The 14695-nt window shown below is 33.6% G+C and overlaps 1 protein-coding gene across 1 annotated transcript in view; it reads right to left on the reverse strand.

Moving 5' to 3' along the window:
• The window catches only part of LOC143235747 (uncharacterized), a 159571-nt gene that overhangs the window by 71970 nt on the left and 72906 nt on the right, over positions 1-14695 (reverse strand). The window contains 6 exon segments of the mRNA XM_076473951.1: positions 323-529; positions 693-878; positions 1744-1863; positions 2047-2279; positions 4997-5209; positions 9626-9808. Of these exon segments, the coding sequence (XP_076330066.1) occupies positions 323-529; positions 693-878; positions 1744-1863; positions 2047-2279; positions 4997-5209; positions 9626-9808 (1142 nt within the window).

The raw sequence follows: 14695 nt of genomic DNA on the forward strand, positions 1-14695 counted from the left end.
TTTTGAAAACAAGAGACCATGACAGTCGTAAAGAACACAGCAGTTAGCTACAGATGATATCGCACCCTATACAGTAGAGTTCACATAAAACTGTATGTTGCCTTATCAAGATTTTCACAAAATGGTTAAGAGGTTCCTAAAATAATATAACAAGTATAAAACCTAACAGCAGCAAACAATCTAACTACATAAATAAAATAATTAAAATTTATTCATATTTCTTGCATTATAAATTTCAACAAACAAAACTATTAAAGTTCTAACCATATTTAAGCAATAAAATTTTCCTTCCTTGTTTGATATGTGTTTAATATTATATTACCTGTGCTTTAAATTCCTGCAGAATAGACTGACAGTACATCATTCTCTCCAACTGTTGACCACGAGTCTCCAGTTGTTCTTCGAGTAATCTCACATGACTGTTTAACTCACTTCTGGAAGAACTGTTCCTCAGCTGCTCCACCTCTGAACTCAGCTCTAGATGAGCTTTTTCTTGATCAGACATGGTTTCTTTCAGATTCACAATTTGCTAGCAAAGTGATTATACAATGAAAAACAATGTTGTCACAAATTTGGGCACAAGTTTTTATACGAGTAATAAATAATTTATTTTTTAAGTAACTCAGTCATAAAAAGAGATAGATGACACAGTGCCTAAACTTTTATTTACATTTGACAAAACAACTTGATACCTGATTGAGATCTTTCTCTGTGCGAGATTTAATGTCTAACTCCAGCTCCAATTCTCTAATGACATCTCTCAAGTCGTGAATTTTGTCTGAAGTGTGATGAAGTTCAGTTTCTATTTGTTCACGTTTCCTAAGGACCTCCTTATGATCTTCAATTCGAGCCCGAAGCTGTTGTTCCAGAGCTTCCACCTTCAATCAATGTTACACAACTTATAACATATACTATGTTGTATTTTTGTAAATACAATGACTGTAAACTTTGAAAAATATTAAATGAAAGTAATGTACCAATTGTTGGTATTAAAACTTCATCAATTAAACAATATGCTTGCAACTCAAACCCTAATTTATCTCCTGATAAATTCAAAGGGTACATATTCTGAAACTTGGAAGTAAAACTTGTTATTTAACTAAAAAAAAAATAAGTTTTATTTCAGGTATGAATTAATGCATCATATTTGTTTCATATGAGTATAAATACTGTAATAAATTATAGGAAATGAAATAATTACATCACTTCAACTCTTAAAATTTTGCAAAAATTGACTATATATGTGTAGCACAATCAAGCATTTCAATCCACTGAATGAAATATTAAATCATTAATACAGCTTTAGTTTTTTGTTTCTAAACAAATCTGTTAAAGAAAATATGAAAAAAAAGAGAGATAGATAGATAAACAGAATCAGGGATGTGATCTAACAAGAAACCTTCTATTCTTTATCTTATGATAGCATTATTACACGACTAGTTATTCTCTCACAGCATTTACTGGCCTTAACATACAGACATCATCCATTCAGCCAACAAAGGACATTACAGTCATTGACCATTTAAAAGGGGATGTGTAACACTGATGTAATATTCCCTCAGGCAGAACAGATATCTCTTGCATAGAACAAAATCACAAAAAACAAAACATCTACAATGATTTTTTCTCAATAATGTATGTTAAAACTGCATAAAATTTTACCAAACAAAATTTTAAAAAATGTCTTCTATTAACAAAGGAAGCTGCTAATTACAAGTTCCTATCTACATATAGATGCTGTACCTCCTTTGTCAATCTGTCTTCACTATTCTGTATCCTTTCTTTCTCCTTAACAAGTTCTTGTAGTTTTGAAACTTCTTTCAAGTATTCATCTCTTTCTTGCTCTCTTTCTAAGGCTTGTTCCTAGAACACAAGTATTTCATTAAATAAGAGGTGTGAATTTCTATTAACATCATTACACTTAGAAATGATATTAAAGTTTCAACAGCTTTAGAAGTTCACAATTTTACAATGACTTTTAAAAAAGATAATTTTTGAGGGGTAGTTAATATGTTTATTGAAAACACCATACATAAAAATTTCCACCTCTATAAACTTCTTGTGGTACTGCAGTTGTTTTTCCATTGCCTCCATCTGAGATTTAAGATCTTCCATTTCTCTCCTCTTTTGCTCCAGCATCTCATCCTGTTCTGAACGGAACTCTTCTAGAGTCAGCTCAAGCTGGTGTATTCGAGCTAGCAGCCGCTGTCGCTCACGATCGTGCTGTTTCTGAAGGTTTCTTTTCTCTGTCGCTAACTTACTGTTCTCTTGGAGAAGTTCTACAAAACATTATGATTCTAAGATTTCATGAGCAAGCAGTAAAGGCTGAAGAAATGTCTGTAACACAAAACTGCACAATAAACATATTCCTGGGAAGTTGTATAAACAATACAAAAGAATAGAATGTATTTTACTTTTATTTCATACAATGAAACAAAGGAATTTCATGCTTATTAGGCAGACAGTGTTCATGACACAAAGAGAGGAATAATAAATACACAAAAATTAATTTTGTTTTATTTGTATTGTTTAGGAAACAATAAGTTTGTTGTAAAATAAATTATAGTAGAATTAGAATAGCTCTTTGGTGTTACATTTTACAGTTTATTACCTATATCCACTCTGAATTTGAGAATTAATCTATTACAAAAGTTAATGAGGAATCATATTTGTCATTTCACTTATAGTTCTCACAGTAACAATAAATGCATCATTAACTGTTCCTACAACACTTCATAATACATTTCTGTTATAATGCAAGATCCACCTGCTCCTTATATAATTTTATAGTGACCACTTAAAACCTCAAAAATTCCACTGTAGTATATTAAAGTTCCTTAACTGAATGAGCATGGGACTAACCTTGTATTGAAGAAGGAATGCTTACTAAAGTTATTACATGTATATAAACAAAACATGTTAAACTCTTATTCAAATGTATCTGTACTCAAGATACCTCTATGAATTACTGACATCAGCCTGACTCAGAAAGTAAGAATCAAAATACAAGATGATGTTCATATGAAAGTTATAAATATTTGTGTGCACTATATAGTTTGTATAATCTCTAGAACCTCCAAAATGCATATCTGAGGGTTTTTTTTCCAGTATCCTTGTGCGATATATCTGATATTTAATCTCCTGTATCACAAACTAACATCAACAAACAACGCAAGATAAAATCAACAGCTGATAACTTTGACATCAAATACATAATAATACTTTGAAATGCACCAACTAGAAGGTTGTGCCATGCAGTTATGGTCACTGTTGTAAAAGTTAAAACTAACACTGATCTTTAATGACTTGCCCAGACAACTGTGGTTTTCTTGTTGTTTTAATATACAAGTTTAGAAGAAAATTTCCTTTAATTTAATCAGATTTCTTTTGTTCAATCATCTCAGAGAAAGAACAGTTTTGTTCTATCATAGTTCATATCAGGGAAAGAACAATTTTGCCATGTTACAACAAATTTTTAAATTTTTTGTACCAGAAACAGAAATTTCTATTAAAACAAAAACATAATTCATTTTTACAATGTTGTAAAAGGATACTGCTGTCAGATAGGTAACAAATTTTATTATAACTTTAACTTTACTGAGATATTATCTTTTCAAATATGCATGCACAAAAGTCAAGTTTAAAACATATTCATTAAATGTCTTGGAAAAATTTTCCAAGCATCTGTGCCTATAATTGTACAGAAACATAACAATAAATGTATGTTTCATGCTTCTTCTCAAGAGATATATTTGTCTTCTCCCTGCTCCTTACAGACAACCTTTCTTGATTCAAAACCTAGCCAATATTTGTGTGCACTAGTCTTATCATACTTTGGTCTTCCTTGACACAGCAGTGTGTCTTAAAACTGTACATAAAGAACTACAACTATTACATATTCATTTTAACTCAGCAAACCATTAACTATAATGGGTAAACCAGCCATTCCAGACACATAATGGTGGTGAAAAATTGAAAACAAAGTGTGAAACCAAATCAAACCCAAATGAAAACTCGAATAAATACATTGTATAACTTATCGTATGTACAAGAATAGAGAAAGTTAAAACTTTAATTAACAAGTGCTGTGAGAATAATGGCATATAGTAAAAACTTAAGTGGAATTATGAGACTTAGTTATATGATTGACGAAAAATAAAGTATTATAATAATAAAAAATACTATTTCCTTTTAAATTAAAAGGATTAAATCTAACAAATCAAGCAATAATAATAACGTCCACAGATATCAAACTAAGCACTCTACACACACAATGACAGAACTAGAAAAAAAAAAAGAAACATGCACAGAGTCTTTCAAACAACATGCTAACAAAAAGTGCAGAAAATTAAACGCACCTTCTGGATCAGAAGGCAGTGTTTCAGCATCAAGTGAGACTTCAATATCTTCAATAGAAGCTTGACAGGCTGTGTGCAAGGAAATCAAACGGAAAGGAAAGGAAGATAGTTTATCTACTGGAAACTTCAAAACTGTAAGATATCAGCTTCACCTTACACTACATTAGAAAGACTTCACCAAGTCGATTTTATGTGCTTTGCTTGAAACAAATATAAAGGTTTTGTACTTACGTAAGCTAGATTTATACGCTAATACTGAAATGTATACTATGTAAAATGAAAATTCTCATGTTTATTTTATCACTGAAACTCGACGATGACCATTCAAAATCGTACCACTTTCCCAACTCTAGATTAACAAAAAATAAAAACTGTTGACCAATTTCAACATATCTTTAAAATGCTTTCCCTAAAATAAAATAAAGAGCATTTCATAATAATTCTATAGAAAAATGATATATTACAGTTGAATATTGGTTTTACTTTCCAGGATATAAAAAAAACAACAAGTGCACGATAGTGTAACCATCAAGAATAACCACTTACCACAACAACAAAACGTGAAAGTAAATGTATAGATAAAATTAATATAACAGTCAAAATCACTACACAGTACTTTTCAGAAATATGGGTCTTACTTTGTTCAGGGTCACCAAGACTAGAAGCTAACATATAGCGTTGCTCCTCCAAGAGCTTGCGATCTTCAGACAGCGTTTCTTGAGAATGTTCCAGTTCTTGAATCTGTGCCTTTAAGTTTCCGATCTCTTTGGTCTGTTTGATTTTGGTATCAGTGAGAATGTGAACAGAATCTTCTAGTCTAACTTTCTCCATTTCTACATTTCTCATGGAACCTATCAACAATAAAATATTACTTTGAAAAGTTTTGCTACCATTTCATTATACATTAAAACTATAAAACTTGTGAGTAAAAAAAAAACTTGCTCAAGCAATATGTGGATATTTTACAAGTCTCTGTAAACTTACAAAGAAGGCAGAGAAGATTTCAAACATGCTTTTCAGAATTTATTGTATTCACTATACAGTGATTTCTGTCCTAATGCAGTGTAATAATATCCTTGACTTACAATGTCCTGATACATGTCCAGCATCATCTATCTCCACCAAAATTTCTAAAGGATAAGATTAAAGGTAACAAGAAGGCTGTGATGTACCTTTCCAAATTAAAAATTTCAGGTGGTCCCAAAGGTGTTTTATATAAATCACACTGTTGGTTCTGGAAGGTACATTTTAACAGTTTTTTTTAAACATGCTTTGTAACAAGTGTTAACCTATTGGCACTTGCGTACGATGTTAATAACAAATAAGACGTGTTGAAACATCAAAATGTACAGTCAGCTTTTTAGTGGTCATACATTGACCTTAATTACAATGTTTTTAATTGTTTATCTACTTTGATGTTGTGTGTTTATTATTTTATTTGTCAACTACATGTTACAAGGACATTCAGATAGTGTTTGTTCACATAGAACGTAGTAAAGTCACTAAGAATTTTAATGCAAAAATTTGTTTTTGCTATTCTTTTCCACAATCACAGCATGCGAGTGTTTCTAAACAATAAAACAAACCTTATAATGTCCTGATACATGTACCGTGTACCTTATATAGCCTTCTTACAAATGTGTTTCAGTGATATAATGAAAAGTTCCAAATCAAATGATTTCAATATACAGAATATACCATCACAGCCAAAAAATACAGCCATGATTTCAATATACAGAATATACCATCACAGCCAAAAAATACAGCCATGATTTCAATATAGAGAATATACCATCACAGCCAAAAAATACAGCCATGATTTCAATATACAGAATACACCATCACAGCCAAAAAATACAGCCATGATTTCAATATACAGAATATACCATCACAGCCAAAAAAATACAGCCATGATTTCAATATACAGAATATACCATCACAGCCAAAAAATACAGCCATGATTTCAATATACAGAATATACCATCACAGCCAAAAAATACAGCCATGATTTCAATATACAGAATATACCATCACAGCCAAAAAATACAGCCATGATTTCAATATACAGAATATACCATCACAGCCAAAAAATAAAGCCATGATTTCAATATACAGAATATACTATCACAGCCAAATAATACAGCCATGATTTCAATATACAGAATATACCATCACAGCCAAAAAATACAGCCATGATTTCAATATACAGAATATACCATCACAGCCAAAAAATACAGCAATGATTTCAATATACAGAATATACCATCACAGCCAAAAAATACAGCCATGATTTCAATATACAGAATATACCATCACAGCCAAAAAATACAGCCATGATTTCAATATACAGAATATACCATCACAGCCAAAAAATACAGCCATGATTTCAATATACAGAATATACCATCACAGCCAAAAAATACAGCCAATTCAGAAAACAATTTTTCAAGCATCCAGCCAGCAGTGTAGTTCTGATTGTGGTCACATATAAAAGCTACAATGTTGATCTGTAACATTAGTGTAGTAGTAACTGGATATTCTGATTGTGGTCATATATAAAAGCTACAGTGTTGATCTGTAACATTAGTGCAGTAGTAACTGGATATTCTGATTGTGGTCATATATAAAAGCTACAGTGTTGATCTGTAACATTAGTGCAGTAGTAACTGGATATTCTGATTGTGGTCATATATAAATCTGATGTGTTGATCTGTAACATTAGTGCAGTAGTAACTGGATATTCTGATTGTGGTCATATATAAAAGCTACAGTGTTGATCTGTAACATTAGTGCAGTAGTAACTGGATATTCTGATTGTGGTCATATATAAAAGCTACAGTGTTGATCTGTAACATTAGTGCAGTAGTAACTGGATATTCTGATTGTGGTCATATATAAATCTGATGTGTTGATCTGTAACATTAGTGCAGTAGTAACTGGATATTCTGATTGTGGTCATATATAAAAGCTACAGTGTTGATCTGTAACATTAGTGCAGTAGTAACTGGATATTCTGATTGTGGTCATATATAAAAGCTACAGTGTTGATCTGTAACATTAGTGCAGTAGTAACTGGATATTCTGATTGTGGTCATATATAAAAGCTACAGTGTTGATCTGTAACATTAGTGCAGTAGTAACTGGATATTCTGATTGTGGTCACATATAAATCTGATGTGTTGATCTGTAACAATAGTGCAGTAGTAACTGGATATTCTGATTGTGGTCATATATAAAAGCTACAGTGTTGATCTGTAACATTAGTGCAGTAGTAACTGGATATTCTGATTGTGGTCATATATAAAAGCTACAGTGTTGATCTGTAACATTAGTGCAGTAGTAACTGGATATTCTGATTGTGGTCATATATAAAAGCTACAGTGTTGATCTGTAACATTAGTGCAGTAGTAACTGGATATTCTGATTGTGGTCACATATAAATCTGATGTGTTGATCTGTAACAATAGTGCAGTAGTAACTGGATATTCTGATTGTGGTCATATATAAAAGTTACTGTGTTCATCTGTCACTTTACTGCAGTAGCAACTTCATATTCTGATTGTGGTCATATATAAAAGCTGCTGTGTTAATCTGTCACTTTACTGCAGTAGTAACTTCATATTCTAATTGTGGTCATTTATAAAAGCTGCTGTGTTGATCTGTCACTTTACTGCAGTAGTAACTTCATATTCTAATTGTGGTCATTTATAAATGCTGCTGTGTTCATCTGTCACTTTACTGCAGTAGTAACTTCATATTCTAATTGTGGTCATTTATAAAAGCTGCTGTGTTGATCTGCCACTTTACTGCAGTAGTAACTTCATATTCTGATTGTGGTCAAATATATATATATAAGCTGATGTGTTGATCTGTAACAATAGTGCAGTAGTAGCTGGACATTCTGATTGTGGTCATATATAAAAGTTACTGTGTTGATCTGTCACTTTACTGCAGTAGTAACTTGACATTCTGATTGTGGTCATATATAAAGGCTACTCTGTTAATCCATGACACTTGTATTTGAATTATAACTATTAGTGGCTAACACATCAAAAGTTTGTTCCTGTTGTATTTCAGTTTCTACAGATGAAAATACTTATGAAGCTTTAGTTTCTTGTGTGATGTGCAAAGAAATCAGGCCTAATGTTCCTCCTAATCAAGAATATTACAGTAGATTTGCAGAAGCAGAAGGTCAGATAACACAAGAGTGCAGGTTAGGAATCCAGTCAATGTGATTCATAACTTAAACAGTTTAAGGGTGATTTAACCCTTTCAAAATGGGCTCAGTATAATATACACAAATTTGTCTACACATTTGTTAAGTATTGCCACTGCAAAATTTCATATATGTGTATCTTTGTAAAATCTTATACATATTTTTGTAAAGATTACAAGTATCTTGTATACAGAAAAATCACTTTTAATGACATAATTTTTACTAACAATTTGTTTGTGAAAACAGACTATAAATTTTCACACTACTAGTCTGAATGCAAAATGATTTCATGTTATGATTAAAAAAGCAACTCTTTGTCCCAAAAATCTCAAATATTATTTGTGTTAACTCTAAAACCTCCTAAATACATTTCAAATGTTTAAGTAAGACTTTATATTTTGTTATATTCTATACTCTCTGTGGGGTCTGTCACATGACCAACCTCACAAACACCATAAAAAATTAAGAAATAAATATAAATTATGCTTTTTTCATACTGGAATGACTACATAAAAATACAAAGGTTTAATTAATTAGATTGCATCTCATAACATAACAGTTATATTTTTATCACACTGATCTTCCAGACATGCCTAGGTAACATCACATAACTTGCATTGTGCACTCATGTTATTGTATACAATAGTATAAACTGACTTTTAGTCTCTGGAAAGTGACCCTGTTGTGAACGTTTTAGTGGACTAGTATATTTTGCAATAGACAGTTGGATTTCTATCATTATATACATTACTACTAATACAGATTACTACTACTTATAAATAGGTTGTGAAACTAATTGTTCTTAAAATATAGATTAGATAGGTTGCTGAGCCTTTTAAAATTTTGCACATAGAGGATATCAACCAAACTTTTTTTCAGGTTTTATGAATAGAGTTGAATATACTAAAATACACACACACATGTGTGTGTAAATCCTAAAGCAATGTATGTGTGTCTGTGAATTGCCTTACCTAAGAGCTAGGAAGGTCTTATGAACAAAATATTTCATTACACCACAAAACTTGTATGTACATATTCATCAAATTCTCACTTTCTGTTTTAATAAGCTCCATTCGAAGAAAATCTTTAGCTTGTCCCTCTTCTCTGAGCTCTTGGACCAAATCTTCATTTCTCTTCAGTAATTCACAGAAGTCCTGATTCTGTTGTGCCTCTACCAGTTCAGTCAAGATGTTTAATACTTTCTCAACTGCAGCTTTTAATCGGTAGCTTGCCCCTTGAAGGAACACAGGTAAATTTTAATACCATTTCTTTCTTTTTAATGGTCATAACATAAAATATTGGACTTAAAGGTGTAATGGAGTAATTAACAAACTTAATATTTCAGCTAATCAAAACACACAGAGGAATCCTCAGGAGAAACATAAATGTACCAAAATACAGATGTTACATTTAAACATCTTGTATTCTTTTGCAGCTTTCTACAGAAAAAAGTAAACAGGTACAGAAACATATTAATGTCTTGTATTCTATTTAATTTGGATCAAATACATATAAGCATGTAACATGTGTATTCCTTAATGTGTATATAAACTCCAAATGTAATACAAGTCTAAACAATGAACATATAACAAATGTTTTCTTGTTACTTTTTATCTAAAATGTCAACTTTGTTATGATTACATATATCCATTCAACTTCAGTTAGTATTTTGGTAAACAGATCAATAACACAATGTATTGAAAATTCATATTCAAAATTCCACTCAAAGTCTGATGCTCTCCCAGTGTTTCTACCAATAGCATTTAGTAAAGACAAAGAACAAAAAAAAATAACTTCCATATGCGTTTATAATAATACATAATGTGAAGACAGGAATCTGTATAAACACACAATACAAATGTTCTGAAAAATGTATTCACTAGAGATAAGTTACCTTGCACTTTCTAGTCTACCACAACATGTTTGTTTGTTTTTTAATAAAAGCATTATGACGCAAATAAATGAAAATAGAAATAAATGGAAAAAAAGCTGAATATGTAAAAACAGGTTTGAGAATCAATGAATTTCTCAAGACTATAGAAATTTCCATTATTAAACAAACTATCATACAAGGTTAACAAACAACAAGCTCTTAAAAATTAAACATTTTTTTTCTCTGCAAATTCATTAAACATGAGTATCATACCATACAAGTCCAGAAGAACCTTGGATATATGTTAATGTGAGAAGCACATGTATTGCCACCAAAACTGTGATAAAAATTGATTGGTTGGTTTGATGTTTTATGGCACAAAGCAACTAGACTATCTGTGCCAAACATCCGGTAAAAATTTAAAATTATTAAAATTCATAAAAGTAAATTAAGGTAAAACAAAACAATCTTTAATTTTTGAATTAAAAACAAAAATAACATTAAATACAATTTTTACATCAAGTTTACAGCAGCAAGAGAAAAACTACAGTAATACTAGTTGTAAAGCACCTTCTGTAACATAACTGTAATTATTATAACTCACCAGGATGACTTTCCAGTTCTGGTTTAGAGTTATTTGATGTTATGGCCATTTTCAGAAAGTAAAGTAATACAAGTTTTAAAAGACTTGTAGCAAAATTTTAATTATAACTTAGCAGGATGACTAATGGGTAGTTCAAACAGCAGCATTAGTCACCTAAAGTTAGCCTTTCCAGTCCTGGTTTCGAGTTATTTGATGATATGACCATTTTCTAATTTCAAATCAAACTAGATGTACTTTGATTCTTAAAAGGGAATCACATTAAAAGTAGGTGTAATATATAAATTAAAAAACTTAAATGGTATTAGAAAGATAGATGGACTTTAAAAAACTAAAAACATTTCCAAGGTAGACAGTGTCAATATCACTAATAACACTGTCTGGCATTATGGACAAACCTTAAGACAGAACGTGGTTAAAATTGTGCCGTTGTTGAGAGTTGTCATGACAACAAAACAGTAAAATGTGGCTTATTGTGACCTGAGTGTTACACAGACTACACATTGGTGCATCTGTTCCATATAAAAGAAAATAATGAATTAAAAACTCATGACCAATTTGTAGTCCAGTTAAAATAGCTTCCGATCCTTATGGAAGCAAGACGGTCAAAGTCTAATATAGGGTTTTATTTGGAAAAGCTGGTTTTCACATTGCTCACTCCAAGTCAAGTGCCAACTGGTATGGAGCTGAGCCTTGAACACAGGACCATAGTCCACGTATGGGACAGGCACAGCAGTGATAGTGCCAGAGCAGATAGATTTAGCTGTGGTGTCGGAGAGCTCATTTCCACAAATACCAACGTAGCCTGGTATCCAGAAAAACTAGATAGAAGTAGATGTCAGAGAAAAATGGGCCAATTGGTTTTGAATATTGGCGAGAACAGGGTGTGAACTAATGTGAAGTGATTCCAGGGCCAGTAGAGAACTAAGCGAGTCAACATAAATAGTGCAATTTGAGCACTGCTTAGTTTCCATGTAATCCAGGGCAAGAGAATTGGTGTACAGTTCAGCAGTGAACACAGAAGCTGTAGAGGGGATTCTGTACACAACAACCAAACCACAACAAATCATGGCAGAGCCCACAGTCACCTGATTTTCAACCATCCATATAAATAGGAATGGAAGAATGGTTCATAAGATGTTCAGCAAATAACAGACAGCACCTCCAATCGGGAAAATCTGCTTTTCTCAGATGACTTAAAGAAAGGTCACAGTTGGGGACTGTAATAAGCCATGGTGGGATGGGCTGATCAGTGGATATAGCAATGTTATCCAAGGACAGACCCAATTCATCCAACTGCACCTGGATATGAATATCAAAAGGAACAATAGCAGGTCATCTGTTCTGAAAAAGCATGACCCACCGAGGAAGGAAAACTCAACCCCAGGTGGGATGCTGTGGTAAAGATCGAAATTTCAAAGCACATAATAAAGACAGTTGGAAACAGCAGAGGTATAGAGGGGGCTCATGAGACTATGTATAAGCTCTGAACTGGGGAAGTGCAGAAAGCCACAGTACAGAGCCAAAGTCCTTGATAATGAATGGTGTCCAGCATCTTTAAGGCCAAGGTCCTGGCAGAGCCATAGACCAGTGATCCATAGTCGAGTTTCAATCAAATAAAAGCACGATATATCTTCAGCATATAACATTGATCCATTCCCCAAGTGGTGGAAGAGAGTACATGAAGGATGTTCAGTACTCTTGCATATTTGACCCGTAGCTGCTTGATGTGTGGTATAAAGGTAAGCTTACAGTCAAAGATAAGCCCCAAGAACTTTGTTTCAGGGACCACAGGAAACACAACTTCACCGATATGGAGTTCAGGATCAGGGTGAATACCCCATTAGTGGCAAAAGTACATGCAAACAATTTCAGAGAGAGAGAGAGAAGTTAAAGCCATTTGTTGTGGTCCACTACAGTAAATGATTGAGGGCAGTCTGTAGCTGCCATTCAATATACCTCACATTTGACAACTGACACGAGCTGTAAAAGTCGTCAACATAGAGCCCGTTTGCAACAGTGAGAGGGAGTTGTTCAGTAACAACATTCAAAACACAGCCCTGAGGGACTTGAAGTTCCTGTACAAAAGAATGGGAAAGTGTTGAACCCACACAAACTTGGAATCTCCTGTCCATTAAAATTTTTAAATAAATATGGGCAAATGGCCACATAGCCCATATATATGGAGGTCTCACAAAATGCCATACCTCACTGTTGTATCATAAGCCTTCTCAATGTCAAAGAATATTGATACAAGATGTTGACATTTGAGAAAGGCTTCTCTGATTGATGTTTCAAGTCGAATCAGGTGGTCCGTGGTGGAGCGCCGTCTTCGGAACCCACACTGGGTGGACGAGAGAAGGTTGTTTGGTTCCTCGGAACCAAACAAGATGAGCATTAACCATCCTCTCTAAAGTCTTACAGAGACAGTTTGTCCAAGCAATTGGATGGTAGTTTGAAGAAATCTTGGGATCCTTCCCAGGCTTAGAGAAAGGTAGGACAATAGCCTGGTGCAAAGCATCAGGAAAAACGTTCTCCTGCCAGATCCAGTTAAAAACAATCAGAAGAACAGCAAGAGAAGCAGGAGAGAGATAGCGCAGCATTTCAAAGTGTACATCGTCAAGTCCGACAAATGTACTGCCAGACCAATGAAGGGCCAGTATGAGTTCCACCAGCGTAAATGAATGATTATAGTCATTGATACAATAAGCTAGAAAGAAAAGAGATGATTGGTCTGCCCGAGTCTTGATGGCTAAGAAGGTGGAGGAAAAAGCAGAAATGTTAGAAACCCAGCAAAAGCTTTCACATAGAGTATTGGCAATGCTCCGAGTAACAGCTACTTCCTGGCCATCAGAGAGCAAGATTGAGAGGGAGACAGAATTTTATTGCCCACTGACCTTTCAAAACTTGTCCCATATGACTTTGGAACTGGTGGTGAAAGATATGCTGGATGTGAACTTCATCCAAGATTCCTTATGGCTTTCACGTCTTACACACCGAGCATGTGCACAGGCCTGCTGGAAAGCGATGTGATGCGAGAGTGTGGGATACCTATGAAAGGTATCCCAGGCCCGTTTTTGAGCCTTCTGTGCTATGTGGCAGGTAGGATTCCACCATGGATGAGGATAACATGGAAAACATGTCAAAGTTTTAGGAATACATTGAGCAGTTGCTTGTATAATACAGCCAGTTACTGCTGTCACACAGCCATTTATTGATGGCTTACAGATGATGGCAGAATCAAGTTCTGTGAAAGCAATGAAAGAGGGCCAGTATACTTGATCCAGCTTCCACCGAGGCTTGCAGGTCGGACGGCATTGACCATGGCCAGTCTCAAAATAACAGGAAAATGATCACTGCCTCGTCATTATTGTCAACCCTCCATGAAAAAATGGGAGAATAATGAAGGGGAGCAAACTGAGAGATCAATAGCAGTAAATGACTGACTAGATGCACGAAAATAAGTGGAATAACCAGTATTGAAAAGAGGGGTTGTGATCAAAGAACATACGCTCTACAGAGCAACCCCTCCTATCAATATCAGCACTTCCCCAGAGGGGATGATGTCCATTAAAACCCCCCAGGATTAAAAAGGGAGACAGCATCTGTTCAGTGACAGCATCAAGATCTGATTGATCATATGTCTC

This window comes from Tachypleus tridentatus, chromosome 12 (genome assembly GCF_004210375.1).
Source record: "Tachypleus tridentatus isolate NWPU-2018 chromosome 12, ASM421037v1, whole genome shotgun sequence".
In the NCBI taxonomy this organism is placed as follows: Eukaryota; Metazoa; Arthropoda; class Merostomata; order Xiphosura; family Limulidae; genus Tachypleus; species Tachypleus tridentatus.